The sequence below is a fragment of the Mercurialis annua genome, linkage group LG2, assembly GCF_937616625.2.
Source record: "Mercurialis annua linkage group LG2, ddMerAnnu1.2, whole genome shotgun sequence".
In the NCBI taxonomy this organism is placed as follows: Eukaryota; Viridiplantae; Streptophyta; class Magnoliopsida; order Malpighiales; family Euphorbiaceae; genus Mercurialis; species Mercurialis annua.
The window spans coordinates 15,484,456-15,500,006 of record NC_065571.1 but is presented as its reverse complement, the minus strand read 5'-3'; the positions used below and the strand labels follow the sequence as shown (position 1 = coordinate 15,500,006).

General features: G+C 32.3%; 2 protein-coding genes across 2 annotated transcripts; one reads left to right on the top strand and one right to left on the bottom strand.

The window, feature by feature from the left end:
- Positions 1–5,583: 5,583 nt before the first annotated feature.
- Positions 5,584–10,170, bottom strand: LOC126666784 (RNA exonuclease 4). Its single transcript, XM_050359650.2, has 9 exons — positions 10,044–10,170; positions 9,884–9,959; positions 9,255–9,333; positions 8,647–8,728; positions 8,078–8,186; positions 7,159–7,247; positions 7,001–7,065; positions 6,816–6,894; positions 5,584–6,037 (listed from the first exon to the last, which is right to left on the bottom strand). Exons 1-9 carry the CDS (start codon positions 10,128–10,130, stop codon positions 5,864–5,866), a joined length of 840 nt encoding a protein of 279 aa, XP_050215607.1. The 5' UTR covers positions 10,131–10,170; the 3' UTR covers positions 5,584–5,863.
- A 1,590-nt stretch (positions 10,171–11,760) lies between these two features.
- Positions 11,761–14,384, top strand: LOC126668266 (uncharacterized). Its single transcript, XM_050361472.1, has 8 exons — positions 11,761–11,911; positions 11,975–12,096; positions 12,226–12,358; positions 12,610–12,659; positions 12,764–13,090; positions 13,153–13,217; positions 13,509–13,588; positions 13,786–14,384. Exons 1-8 carry the CDS (start codon positions 11,761–11,763, stop codon positions 14,382–14,384), a joined length of 1,527 nt encoding a protein of 508 aa, XP_050217429.1.
- Positions 14,385–15,551: the final 1,167 nt, after the last annotated feature.

The following is a 15,551-nucleotide window of genomic DNA, read 5'->3' as shown; positions in this document are numbered from 1 at the left end:
ATTAGCAAAACAGTTCGATAATTTATCTTTTATTTTCATAAAAAAACAATTCAAATATTAGCTCAAAATGCTCAAAGGGGGCACGGTGAGGGATATAATTCAAAAGTAAAGTGTCACCTTGATATGGCGGAGCGGAAGTCATCAGTTTAGACTTGATGAAGTTTGACAAATAAAAAGGGTTTTTTAGACAACTACCTTCAAAACACCTAAATATTCTCAAGAATACCTATTGACTAAAACTAATTAAAATTTACGATTTGACCAAAATTTGTTGCAAAAATAAATTTTTTATTTTGAAAACTACAATTTCCAACGAATCTCCCAAATTTGTTTCCCTTTTTCATCGGTTCATTTTCAGTTCTTCATCGTTTTCCCTATTTGTGCGAATTATTTGATTAATTTCTAGGGTTTCGCGTTTCAAAATCAAACAGCAAGAAGATAGATTAATGGATTGGAAAAACGTAATAGCAGAAGATCTGATAGAGTGAAGAGTATTATTAGATGAGGAGGCGGCGGCGGCGGTGGCTTTGAGAGTAACGAATTTTATAAGGAGCAGTTGTTTTGGGTTTTTGTGAAGGATTGAAAATGAATTTGATTTTTAGCAGAAGAAGAAGAAGGCGGTGAAGATTTCAAAGCTTGGAATTGATGGCTGAGGTGAAGGAATGGACAAACAGTGACTAAAAAAGAGCTTAAATGAACCCACACCATACCTATAAAGTTATGGTTTCTTTCTTCTTCTATTTTTGAAGAAGTTCCATTATTATTGCACCCATCTTTTTAAAACTAGACGTTCGGATTTTGCCACTGTTATTGTACCCAACTCATTCTTCATCCTTTAAACATGAAAAATTTTATGCACCATTATGAGATTCTAAAAAGTAAATAAAATACATAAAAAGTTATATTTTATGGTTTAATTAAAAAATAAATTTTGATTTTATTATGATTTATAAATTTTAATTTTTAAATTAGTTTACCACAAGTTCACCATGAATTTACTCCTATATATATACGAAATTTTAAATTTTAAATTTTAGATCTACCACTATATATATACAAAATTAGTTTCAATTTTTTCTAATAGTTTGCTAATAGCTTACTATCTATTTAATAATAGTCAACTATCGGTTCACTATCGATATACAAAAAATGAGTTCAATATTAGTTTATAGGTTGCTAAATTGTTACCAATGGTAAATCATCAGGTAACCTATACTCTCACTGTAAGTTTGTTAATAGATTACTAAAACGTTACCAGTGGATTAACATTAGGTAATACATGCTCTCAATTTAAGCTTACTATGACATATTAAAGAGTTATTAATGATATACCAATAATTTACTTATACTTTCACAATAAATTTGATAATAGATTTACTATTAATGTTATGCATTAGTTTTTAATTTACTATAAGTTAACTAACATTCTGTAACGGTTTATTATCGATTTACTAAACATAAGTTTTACTATAAAATTTACTAACGGTCTACTATTGGTTTACTAAACATAAGTTTTACTATAAGTTTACTAATGATATTCTATCGATTTACTTAAAAACCTAATTTACTATTTTTATTTTCAAATTATAAAATATTAAATAAATTGTTACTTAATTTACTATCAGTTTACCAACGGTATTATAAAAAATGTACTAAATTAATTTCAACTTTATTACTTTTATTTTACAATAAAAATAAGTTCGCTATTAGTTTAATACGGTTTCAATTTACTAAAAATTAAAAATCATAACTAAGCACATAATTATTTATATGAGCTTTCGGTTTACTATCGATATATGAAAAAAGTTAATTGTTATTTTACAATCGGTTTACTAATATTCAACTATCGGTTTTTACTAATAGTCAACTATTGGTTTACTATCGATATACAAAAAAAAATCATTATTAGTTTATAATCGGTTTAATAATAGTGAACTTCGGTCTAGTATCAGTTAACTAATAGGTAGTTAACTATTAGTCTACTATCAATTTAGTAACGGTCTACTATCCGCTAACTAATAGGTAGTTAACTATTGGTCTACTATCAATATACGATATTTGTTTGTCCTTTACGATTGCGACCTTGTTGGCTATTTTTCTTAAAAGATGAAAATAATATTTTGATAAAAAGATACATTTTTTACTATCAATTTATTAAAAGATAAATTTACTATTGATTTACTATCAGTATTATAAATATATACAAAATTAGTTTATCTTTTGATTTACTAAACGAGTAGTTAACCTACGATCTACTATCAGTTAACTTATAGGTAGTAAACTATTGGTCTACTATCAATTTACTAATGGTCTACTACCAATTAACTAATAGGTAGTTAACTATTGGTCTACTATCAATTTACTATATTTTTTTGTCCTTTACGATTGCGACTTTGCTGGCTATTTTTCTTAAAAGATGTAAATAATATTTTGAAAATTAACTATAAATTTATTGCTAACGGTGTACTATCACAAAATTTATATTAATATCTTAAAAGATGGAAATTAACTATAAATTTATCGACGATTTACTCACGATCAACTAACGATGTATTAAAAATAATTTTGTTTTTAAAATACATTATGTTTAAAATACACAATTCAAGTTTACAAACAATTTATTAATCATAATAGAAATTATTACAAGTTTCCAACGGTTAACCTAGCGTTTACTAACAGTGAATTACAAATAAAATTATTGGTGTACCATTAGTAAACCATTGGTTAACCAACAAACAAAATAATTACAAAATTTTATTATAAACTCCTCCGCCGTCACCTCCACAACAGCAACTGTCAAACAAAACCTAAATCGTCTTCTTTTAAATCAAAAATTATTGGTTAACCATTAGTTAACCATTGGTTAACCAACGACAAACCTGATCATAAATACAAATTAAAAACTTCCTTCATCACCAAAATACTTGGATCAACCGTCAAACAATAACATCCAATATGTGGCTCACTAATGGCAGCTACAACAGTAAACAAAGTCGTCGCACAACCGCTTATCCTAGTTTTTATGGAGGAACTCAGCTTACTTCCAGATCTAGATACTGGAATCAACATCCAAACTCAGCTGCAGCAGCAAATAAACCTGAACACAATGGCGGTGAAGACATTCCTAGTCATCGGTTTACAAAGTCAATTTTTTAATCAATTTTAATGCAAAGTCAGTTATTTAATTAAATAGCTATTTGAAGTACATCAAGATCAAGCAGATTAAATAAAATAGCTATTTGAAATACATCATGAACATCAACAAAATCAATTCTTATATTGAGTCTAATACAACAATTCCCTGGTCCAATTACGATGAAGAAATTTCGACACCATAATCAGATAACTGAAAAAACATAAACAACAATAGCCAACATGTGATTAAAAATCAAAAAGGTAATAAAATGTAAGAAAGAAAATTTACTGGTTAAGGTCGAAGATAGCGCTATGAATTTCATTAACACAAGAAATAGGACCAAGAACAAAATCAGCAACAAATAATCCACCAATTGACCTCTTTTCTTTGTTTTCACTTCCACTCCTCCCCGGCGCCGTTCTTTGCGGAGAAATAAAATTAGGTGAGGCGGAGATGAAACTGTGCCGCTGTGACGGTGGTGGAATTAAGTGACCTGTGCCATGACTGTAGTCGGAGAAATAGAAAATAGATTTCATTGGGCTTTGTTTGGAGAAATTGATAAGGAATATTTTAACAGTAAAAAAAGAAAACAAAAAGAAGAGATATGCAAGAATGAAGATGAAGATCGTAAAAAAAGAAGAAGATAGGCTGAGTAGTAATAGTGAGAATAAGTAGGCTTTTGGTGGTGCTGGGCCTAATAAATAAAGAAAGCATATAGTGAATTTTTCTATTTATTTTTATTTTTGCTGATAACGGAAAAAAATTCATTTATTTTGGACAAAGTACACATCAAATTTAATTTATCACAAAATAAAAATTAAAGATTAATGACTTTTCACCAATATAAATGAAATCACTTAGGGCATCTCCAATCCTAAGGCATCACTTAATATTAATTAAGTGATTTATCACCAAATCTACTCCAACCACAATCACTTTTTTCTACACTAAAAAAAATATTCCTTTTCATTTTTAATATTTTAATCATTTTTTTACTTTAACATTTATACACTTTTATCAATAACACCCATAAATTTATTTTTGTTACATATTAGTTCAAATAATATATAATAATAATAATAATAATAATAATTAAATTTTATAAAATAAAAAATAATTAAATAATTTATATTATAAATATTCATATTATTTAAAACTTAATTTTTATTAAAATGACTTAAAAAATTACAATAATTTATTCAAATTAACACAATCAAAAGACTATAAATAAGCGATTACATAATTTAATCATCACAATTACAATGTCGACTCCACAAAGCGATTATGTAATGTTTTTATATTACCGTATCGTATTATGTAATGTTGTTGTGTTCTCGTCTCGTTAAATTATTAATGTAATAATATTTTTAAATTATTGTCCCGTTAAATTATTTATATAATAATTTTAATAATTTATGAAAAGTAAATGATTATAATATTTAAATATTTTTATGTGTAAAATTATTCTATAATATTATAAATAAATAATACTCCCTCCGTCCCACTCTAATTGACAAAATAACTAAATTATAATAACCAATACAAACTAATAAATGATATAGAGAGTTACTTGTATACCCTTCTATTGATAATAGAGCTAATTAATGCTATTAGTATATTAGTTAAATTTTCATTAAATATTCACCATTTTTCCATAAAAGACATGACTTTAAATGAGGGTAAAGATGGAAAATTAAAGAAAAAAATTATAGTTATGCTAGTTTTGTCAATTAGAATGGGACACCAAAAATTCCATATTTTGTCAATTAGAGTGGGACGGAGGGAGTATTTATATATATTCATATATATTTAAGTCTTCAATTATAAATGTCTTGAATTATATAAAAAAACAAATTAAAAGTATTGAATTGTACTTTTACCAAATAATAAAATAATGAATAGTAAATAGGTGACTCCAAATAGTAAATCATCTAATTTGATGAGAGAGGGGATTTTGGTGTCACTTGTTTTAAAACAAGTGATACATTGGAGATGAAATGTCACTTGTTTTAAAACAAGTGACATGCATTGGAGATGGCCTTAAGAGTTACCGTAATTTATTTTTATATCTGGCATTACAACAGTTTTTTTCTCTTTTTATGGAAAATTTATTCTCTTTATAGAAAAAGTTTATTTGCCCCTTTTCTATAAAGCATCCGTCAAGTAATACTTAAATTGAATGTCAATACTCAGTTTCTAATGTCACAAATTAGTTTATATATGACAAAGATATATTGATCGATGACCACATTTTATTAGCAAAACAGTTCGATAATTTATCTTTTATTTTCATAAAAAAACAATTCAAATATTAGCTCAAAATGCTCAAAGGGGGCACGGTGAGGGATATAATTCAAAAGTAAAGTGTCACCTTGATATGGCGGAGCGGAAGTCATCAGTTTAGACTTGATGAAGTTTGACAAATAAAAACAGATTATTCAAGCAACTATGTAAATACTGTTCTACCTTTAAAGAAATATTCATCCTACATTAAATATGAAACTTTAAAATTTCTTTGTTAAATATGCTAACCCGAAGAAAGAAAAATTCGCACTATTTTGTATCCCTCTCGAGCTGTGACATAATCAGTATTGGTTATATAGCTCAATATCCAAAACTTTCAAAATCAAAATTTTCAGGTAATGCATCTTCCTACCTCATCCAGCCATGTAAGTTCTGTCGTAGGACCTTCGCACATTTTAGCAAAATCATCATTACCAGCCAATGTTATGAAGCAACAACAAGATCACAGTTCCCGTCTGGGGCATCCACCTCTTTTGGTTTCTTCTTCGGCTTGCGTTTCTTCTGTTTTTGCTTGAGCCTTATTCGGTCTTTCAAGCTCCTCTCCCATTCTTTTTTGTTTCTTTGGTACAACAGCATTGCAGCTCGGGCATCTTCAATCTGAAACCAACACAAATTAGTTAAACAAGTGTGAGTCAACTCCAAAAATAATTCATGCATATCAAGCTTTAACGTTTACAGGAAGTAGAAAGTAAATGGCATGCCATGACATGGAACTTAGACAAATCGCAGTTATCACCAACTCAACACCCACCGACTTTCAGGGGACAGGTAAATATTTTTATGTATGCTGCCTAGCGAGCATAACGAGTTGAGTCGAAACACTGAAACACTGTTCAAGTTTGAGCTCGACTTGACTCTAAAATTAAAAACTTATAACTCGACTTAAACACGACCAAATTTTATTTTAGAAGCTCAAGCTCGATGAATAATTGAGAATCAATCTCAACTCAGGCTCGATTATCTGTATAAATATTTAAAAATTAAGTCTTAGTACAAAAAAATATTAATATAAATACATATACTTAAAAGGATAAAAAAGTAAATTCACTAAAGCCCGATTGGGCTCGTGAACCTGCCAGACCGAACCGAGTATCTTGATATTCAAGCTTGGCTCCAATAATATTAAGCCAGTCTCAACTCTCAAGCATTTTTCAAGTTATTCACGAGTTGCTGGCGAGTTGACTAGACTCAATTATACCCCTAAATTGCTGCCACAAGATGCACAAATCATTTTTCTCCAACTTCACTGAAGCTAATTTTCAGTGTCTATAGCCAGGATATCTAATTTGAAGTCTTGAAATCAATAGCCTTACAAAGACAAAGGTGTGCAATAAATTCAGAATTCCAGAAAACGTGCACAAACAACAGCGCTTACAGAGCAGTGCTCCCCATTCTGTATCTCGACGCCAAGGAACTCTGAAGCAAGATGCCGAAGCGCCTTTCGGTGTCGCTCCCTGCAAAACCACAACCCCTATCATGAGCAGACATGATAGCATATCTAAAAACATAATCTAGTAATTGCTACTTTTATCATGAAAAAAGCAAAGGTATCATAAGTACTTGAGAAAGGGTTGATACTCCGAAGTATCTCGCAAGTCCTTTTTTGGATGGCTCATTAGCAGTGCCTGCTCAAAGAAAATAAAATTACCTAAGATTCAATCATCCAAACGGCTGTCGATGTTCAGTTCAACAATACAAGAAAACGACATATGAAAGACCTTAAAATCATTGGATAAGGCATGGCCTACAAGAATCCTTCCTTTAATCAGCTCTCCGACATTCTTCTGAACAATTGGGAAAGCCTTTGCTGCAAATAACACCAACACAGCAGCAATGCATTAACTCGAAGGCTTTGTTCAATGTACAGAATCGGCTTGAAATACATTGATTAGGCAAATTTATTTTTAGTTTTATTTTAACAAAACATATACAGCAGCGCTACGCAAATTATTAGGGATGCACAATCCTGCAGTACACGCTGAGCACAAACATACACATTTTAGAACAAAATATTAAAATTGACAAATGAAGAGAGTTTAAGGCTTTAAGCATTATTATAAATAATATGCTTATTTAGCATGATAAATACATTAAATAAAAGCTTAGAGAGCACCACAATCAACTAGCTTATTATTTCTATGTTTGGTAAATTCTAAATAATATAGTTTTGAATGAAGCAAAAAATGTTTCATGATCAATATATTATTAGATATTCTGTACTTCTGTTGCAATCCAAGAACATCATAATGCCCTTCACCCTCATGGAGGCGATTGAGTGAGAGCGCAACATACCCGGACATCAGTAAGGGCAAAGAAAGACCACTAAAAGAATAGCTCTATGCTCCAGAGAGAGACAGAGAAGAATAGCAAAAAGAAATATTGCATTTCAACTGTACATATCTTGACAAATACAACAACGTCAACCTAAAATAAGTTCATAGCCCATCAAAATGGATTAAACAAAGAATCACGGTCTTGTTCAGTAATTTTTTAAATTTCTTAGAAAGTAAAATGAGAAAAAGAAGATAAATTGGTGCTTCAGCAAACAAAGTAAATGTTTCTAGAGTCTAACAACTTGACTTTTACACAATCTGCAAATTCTTAAAGTATGTTATAAAAGAAACGAAACCAACCAACCTTTCTTCAAGTGTTGGGGTCGTATGCCACTAATTGCTGTACGGAAATCAGTAACACGTTCTATTGGGCGAACAAACTCATCAAATATGACATTCCCCCACTGATTTACCTGTCACCAACTGAAGTAATGATCATCAAAGGCATCAAAAATGCATTTTAAAATAGTTATAAACATAATAATATAGAGATCCTGAAAATTCCTAGTGCAATAGACAACATTATTATCTCTTCTATTGAAGTTTTACTGCATCATTTGACACTTCATGTAAAGTATCTAGTAACATTCGTATGCCCTTGAGATAGAAAGGCTGATAAACAAAATAAAGGGAATATTATACTCGGTTACAAGCCAGTTAGTAGGTTTTCCTTGGCAATTATGGACTAAACAAGGAATACACAACCAGAAAAATGTTCTTATCTTGAACGATGCAACTACAACATCAGCAAAAGTGCCTCAACCGATTCTGAAGTATGCACTATCAGTCATGATACTGACCTTTACATTGTATAGCAACAAATACTGCCAAGAAAAATGCATTAAAACAAACATGAATGTGACCAATGAATACCAGTGTAATTCGTCCAAGAGCACTTTTGTTTGCTTGACCAATGCCAACCATTTCACAATCCATGGCTATTACATCTGTCAAACTGTAATAACTGATTAGCTAAGATAATAAATGGAAACTAGAAAACAACTGAAAATTGTAACACAATAGTTGACTACTCGACTTTAACATCTCAACTTGTAAAATTGTAAAAGAGAGCTTGAGCTGGTTACATTTATAATTCGAAGAGATATTTCAACCTATTGTTTTCGATTACGAAAAAGAATTAGATATTACAGTTAGAATAATACTATTAGCATATGTAATATATAAGTTCAAAAAAAATCCCTTACTTTCATCAAAAGAAGTTTATACTTAAACGGTATTAATTTCCTTTTTATTAAATCTATTAGTTTCAACAGGTTGAAAAATACTGAATGAGAATGTGCAGCATTACGACGACCTCATAAAAAATGTAAAAGTAAGTCCTAGTAAGGCTGCAATTTTTTTAAGCAACTATTTTTTGTTCGAACTTATAAGAAAATGTTGGTATTGTAAATGATGCGGATATGTATTCAGATTTTGCATAAACTGATACAGACGAATTGGCATACTACAATAATAATCACCTGAAATCATCATTAGTTGGAGCGAGAGGATTTATTTGAGATTCATCAGATTCTGCATCGGGCCTCTCCTTACGCTTCCCTATACAAAATAACGATAGTATACACAAAAATGTCATTTTCTCTTGCTTTCGAAATCAAAATCTGTTCAAGGCTCCTAAGAGCAGCTGGTAATCTATTGAATACAGTACATGCAATAATTCAAACTAGCAGATTCAAAATGAACACATTCATGTAAAGTATATGAAAAACCAATACTGATTCTTTGCTTCACGAAACAAAATATAACGAAGACAGAAGCTTAATACAGCCATCAATCAGCTTTTACGTATACACGCGCAAAATTCAACAAAAGAACAAGATAACCCAACAAAAAAATGGCTACGAAACCCAGGATCATTGTCAAAGTCCGGGATGTGGACCACCCGCAAGTCCACATACCTGACAAATCCGGGCTATTACGGCCAGCAGTCAGCTCCAACCACTATTTTATAGAAAGGGCATAGCCGGGGTATGGACCCGTGACCCTGACGCCGACGGCTGAGGCTTAGTGCGGGCAGTTTTCTTCGTTCTTTAAGATTGAAAATAATGAAAAAAATAGTTGAATTACAATAGTTAGGCTATAAATTCACCTAAAATGGAGTTCTGGGTATCGGATTTTGAATCATTTGAGGGTCTTGAAGGCCTAGAACCATGGCTTTTAAGTTTCTGCATAAACCAAAGAAATTTTGTGTTAGCAAAACTGAAGATATGAGAGCAAACAAACAATGAAGTGAAGAGAAAGAGAGTGACTTGTTGAAATTGAGCCCAGTTAGGGTTTAAGGGCAACTGCTTCTTCTGCTTAGGGTTTTTCTTCTTCTGTTGTTCCTCTTTCCCCATTTTTCTCTGATTCTTCCCGGTCCAAAGTGTGTTTTAAACTTCACAAAACATATTCATATACCCTTCTACTTTTTGTTAAACAATACTCAAGTCCCTTAACTTAAACTTGGTGTAACTTGACCTTTTAAATTAAATTAATATCCAAATAAGTAATTTTTTTTTTGACAATCAAGAAATCTTCATTAAGATAATTCGAAACAGATATAGATGTAAGGTAATCGGAAAATGAGAGCTCCACTCCCGATGACCTGACAAAGAACGAGCATTACGCGCTAACACATGCGCAGCTACGTTCGCAGACCGCCTTACAAAAACAAAAGACACATTATTGTACTGTTTCGCAAGCATAGTGCAATCTTCGATCAACACATCACCAACCGCCCTCTCCGGGTTTCAAATATCCAAGATGACGTCCATAGCGTCAAATTTGATTGTGAGAATCCCTCACCCCTTAAGCCAACTTAACGCTTCTCGGATTCCCATCGCTTACGTAGCCCTTAGATCTAAAGAACCATCAAAACAAACTCGCCTCGCCTAAACTAATTCTCCCTAGTCATTCCGAACCACACAACTAACCCCAGCTCTACCCTCCTCGGCAAAAATGGCTGCATCAACATTGGCTTTGAAGCAGCCAGCTTCGGGACGCTGCCAAACCATCAGAGCATTTTATTTTTTCAAAGCATCATCTGCGAATACTCAATCTTAATCTCAATCTTATGCAATCTTCATCTAAACCTTAACAATGTCATTTACAATTTTAGATTCATAAAATCCATCAAGCCCGTATTATCTTCATCCTAATGAAAATCCATCTTTGGTTTTAGTTTCTCCACCATTGAATGGACAAAATTATTGATAAATCACCAAATGAGATCCGATCTGCTCAACCTGCACAGATAAGCAGCAGAGGTCAGATGGAACTTCCGGGGGGGTCACCGGACGTTCGCTCCAACGCTTAAGTAAATTTCAATGGAGGAAAGAAGAAGAAGAGAAAGGAAGAAGATGATTTAGAGAGTGAAAAAGAAATTACCTGGGGTTTGCACCTTAAACCTCCTTTTATAGTTAGGGTTTAGGTGCAAACCTTGCCTCGCTGACAGGCTCTCCTTCTTATGGTCCCAGAATTTTGTTATGCTTACGTGGCGGATATCCCCCGTATTGGGCGTGGTTTGTTGGGCGTGTCAGGTGCAGGGAACATTCCTCACGCACCTGTCAGAGGATCTTCTGTGGTCTAAAGATCTGTTACACGTGAGTGTGGATAATCGCAAGATCTCGGAGCTCGTTTATCCGGACTGTCGAGACCGGCTTTTATACTTTCAGTCTGAAGCTCGGACGGAGTTTTCGATCCGACGTTGTCTAATGTGTACGTCCGGGATGGTACTCAGATGTCTTCGGTCTGGTGACCGCCCAGGTCACGTGGTCTATGATCCCGTGGTGATCGGTTATATCACGTGTTTCCGGGTTCCTGTGTTCGGTCAAAGTGTCTCTTGATTGTCTTTGCCCGAGATCTGTTGTTGGTACTAAGTCGGTAAGATGCTTAACTTAGCGATGTTCGTTCTTAGCGGGGTTGCTTCGCCCCTACTAATTATATTACTACGTTATCAATTATTATTCATGGTTCAGGTCTATGAGAATGTGTCTCTTGTCTAAAAACAAACTCAAGTTTGTTGATGGTAGAATAAGTGCACCAGCTAAGGATGATCCAATCTTTCCAGTTTGGGAAAGATGTAACACAATGGTCCTATCTTGGATCTTGAAGTCTTTGTCACCATCTATTTCTCAGAGTATTTTGTGTCTAGATAGTGCATTGGAAGTCTGATAGGATCTATATGATCGTTTTTCTCAAGGTAATGTAGTTAGAATTTCTGAACTTCAAGAAGAGATTTATGCATATAAACAGAATAATCTTTCAGTCACAGATTATTTTATTCAATTAAAGATTTTGTGGGATAAATATGCAAATCTCAGGGTTGTACCAACTTGTTCCTGTGTTTCACAGTGCCATTGTGGATCTTTAAAGATAGTCAAAAACTTTTAAGAAGAGGATTATGTGATTAGATTTCTTAAGGGATTAAGTGAAAAAATTTCTATTGTTAAGAGTAAAATCTTGATGTTAGATCCTTTACCAAAGATAAACAAAGTGTTTTCCTTAACTTTACAACATGAAAGACAAACTGGTATTTATGGGAGTATGAGTCTGATTGTAGATCCTATTATTTTTGCTACTCAGGGTAGTGGTTCATAACAAGGTAGACTTGCGTTTAATTCATTCAATAATAATAGAGTTTTTAGGCCAACGATGACAAATTTTGGTAGTTCAAGTAATAATGTTTTAGACCTCGGGGGGGGGGCGGGGGTGTGGGGGGGGGACAGAATAAAAGGTTTTATCAATCATTCAATAATAGTAAACCAGTGTGTAGTCATTGTGGATTGTTTGGGCATACTATTGATATTTGCTTTAAAAAGCATGGATATCCTCTAGGATATAAGCCTAGGATTAGACCACAAACTTTTGTGAATCAAGTTGGAGAGGTGTTTACCACTGATGATCAAGGAAATCATTATTATCTAGATCAAATGCAGGCCGAGTAGTTTAATGATTCTTCTGGTAATGCTAATGAGTTAGCAATGACAAGGCTGATACAAATGTACAAGTTACTGGCTCAGATATTCAAAACATACAAGATTCTGGTTCACATTTGCAGTATTATGGTTCAAGTAGTGTTGCTCCTCCTATCACACAAGACCAATATAATCAACTGATGCACATGCTACAACAAAATAGCAACAATATGAATTCAATAATGAATGCAGCATCTCCTAGAGTAAATATTGTCTCAACAAATTATGCAAAACTCAGTGATGAAGGTACACATTCCTTATCACATTCTTATTTTAATAACTTTGTTGCTTGTTCATATGTTGAGAAACCTGGAAAAATATCTTGGATAATTGATTCTGGTGTAACAGATCATATAATTTGTTTTCTGTCTGAATTTGTTTCTTATAATTTGTTCTCTGTTAGAAAATCAAAGTAACTCATATTGGCATAGTTAAGTTTAGTGATGAATTCATATTACATGATGTCTTGTATGTTCCATTATTTTACTTTAACTTAATTTCAACTAGTAAACTGACTACTAAGCATGATTATTGTTTATTTCTTTACAAAAATGTTTGTATCATACAGGATATAATAAAATGGAAGATGATTGGATTAGCTAGACAAAAGCAAGGACTTTATTATCTAGATAAAGATCAATTTCATGATTCTGTTAAAAATGTTACTGCTGTGATTTATATTTCTGCTGAGAAACATAGTTTTGATGTAAATCATACTCTTGCTACTTCTGTTAATGCTGAAACTTTGTGGCATTTTAGATTAGGACATTTAGCTAATTCAAGATTAAAAACCTTGCAAGTTTTTGATTCTTCTATCAAAATTCCTAATGATAGTCATTGTAAATTTTGTCATCTATCAAAACAAAAGAAAATACCTTTTCCAGTTAATCAATCTGTTGTGAATGACTGTTTTGATTTATTGCACATTGACATTTGGGGTCCAGCTAAGACTTATTCATAATATGGACATGGATATTTTTTAACAGTAGTTGATGACAAAAGCAGATTCACTTGAGTTTTTTTTTTTATTAAAAAGCTAAGTTTGATGCAAGGTTGATTGTTCAAAAATTCTGTGCATATGTCAATACTCAGTTTAAGGCTAAAGTAAAGTGTATTAGAACTGACGATGGACTTGAGTTCCATATGCCTAGTTTTTATGATTCAAAAGGCATTATTCATCATACAACATGTATATATACCCCTGAACAAAGCTCTGTTGTAGAAAGAAAGCATCAACATATTTTAAATGTTGCTAGGTCACTTAAAATTCAAGCATATTTGCCCTTGCATTTTTGGCATGATTGCATGTCTCATTCTGTTTATCTGATTAATAGAGTTCCTTCATTAGTTATAGAAAATAAAACTCCTTATAAAATACTGTATAAGAAGGTTCCAAGTTTCCAGAATTTAAAAGTATTTGGATGTCTTGCATATGCTTCAACTCTATCACATAATAGATCAAAATTTTCTCCGAGAGCTACTCAGTGCATTTTTTTAGGATATCCACCAAACACAAAAGGCTATAGATTATATGACATTCAATCAAAACAAATAATTATCTCCAAAAATGTGAGATTTTATAAGCACCTATTTCCTGCAAATGATTCTACTATTTCCTTTTTAGATCAGTCTTAAGTTTTTCCAACATCAGTAGATCATTTAAATATGGATTTTTCTATACCAAAATCTCAAGTTAATAATAATAGTACTGAAGTCAGTCATGAAGTCAATAATAATTCTATTAATGAAGTGTTAGATGATCATATTCTTCCTGTTATAGTTCTTGATTCTGTACCAATAAGAAAGTCTTCTGAAATAGCTATTGAACCAACTTATCTGAAAGATTATATTTGTTAGTTTAGTAAGCCTCATGCTAGAATAAATCAGTTGGCGAGTACTCCTCATGGTTTTTCAAAAGTGTTTACAAATCATAATCTCAGTAAAAGTCATAAAGTTTTATCAGTTCAAATTGATATTAATACTAAGCCTAAAACATATTCAGAAGCTGTTAAGAAATTCTGTTGGCAGGAAGCAATGAACAGAGAGATAGGTGCTTTAAATCAGAATAATACTTGGTCATTAATAGATTTACCAAAAGGTAAGAATCCTATAGGATGTAAATGGATATACAAGATTAAGTACAATAGTGATGGAACACTAGAAAGATACAAAGCTAGGTTAGTTGCTAAAGGATATACACAACAATATAGGATTGATTACATTGATACATTTTCACTTGTGGCAAAAATGACTACTATTCGTGTTCTTTTAGCTTTAGCAGCAGCAAAAGGTTGGTTTTTGCATCAGCTGGACATCAACAATGCATTTCTCCATGGAGATTTGCATGAAGAAGTATACATGGAGTTGCCTCTTGGACTTACAGCTGAGAAACTAGGCCTAGTTTGTAAACTGAACTAGTCACTCTATAGCTTAAAACAAGCTAGTCGACAGTGAAATCTGAAATTAACATATGATCTTATTGCTCAAGGATATAATCAAACATCTTCATATCAATCTTTATTCACCAAATCTCATAATGACTCATTCACATTCCTGTTAGTATATGTTGATGATGTTATACTAACAGGTAATGATCTTCAGCAAATCAAATCAGTTAAAGAGTAACTCCATGTCACGACCCAAATTCCACCCTAATCCAAGTCACGACCGGCGCTAGGGAATGGGAATGGTTGTTCCGAAACCCGTAGCAAGCCTAGAACCTCTAGAAATTTTTCGCAAATATTATTACTGGAACGTATCTCGCGTACGATCCCTTTTCAGAAACACTGTTAAATTTTTCCC

What these genes read in the sequence shown, in the direction of transcription:
- LOC126666784 (XM_050359650.2), bottom strand. Translation starts at nt 10,130, where the DNA reads ATGGGGAAAGAGGAACAACAGAAGAAGAAAAACCCTAAGCAGAAGAAG. An exon ending in CCAACTAATGATGATTTCAG is followed by an intron (nt 8,729 to 9,254) that starts GTGATTATTATT and finishes CAGTTATTACAG; the next exon opens with TTTGACAGATGTAATAGCCA. An exon ending in ACCCCAACACTTGAAGAAAG is followed by an intron (nt 7,248 to 8,077) that starts GTTGGTTGGTTT and finishes TGTTATTTGCAG; the next exon opens with CAAAGGCTTTCCCAATTGTT.
- LOC126668266 (XM_050361472.1), top strand. Translation starts at nt 11,761, where the DNA reads ATGTGTCTCTTGTCTAAAAACAAACTCAAGTTTGTTGATGGTAGAATA. An exon ending in TTCATATTACATGATGTCTT is followed by an intron (nt 13,218 to 13,508) that starts GTATGTTCCATT and finishes GTGGCATTTTAG; the next exon opens with ATTAGGACATTTAGCTAATT. An exon ending in AATTCCTAATGATAGTCATT is followed by an intron (nt 13,589 to 13,785) that starts GTAAATTTTGTC and finishes TTTATTAAAAAG; the next exon opens with CTAAGTTTGATGCAAGGTTG.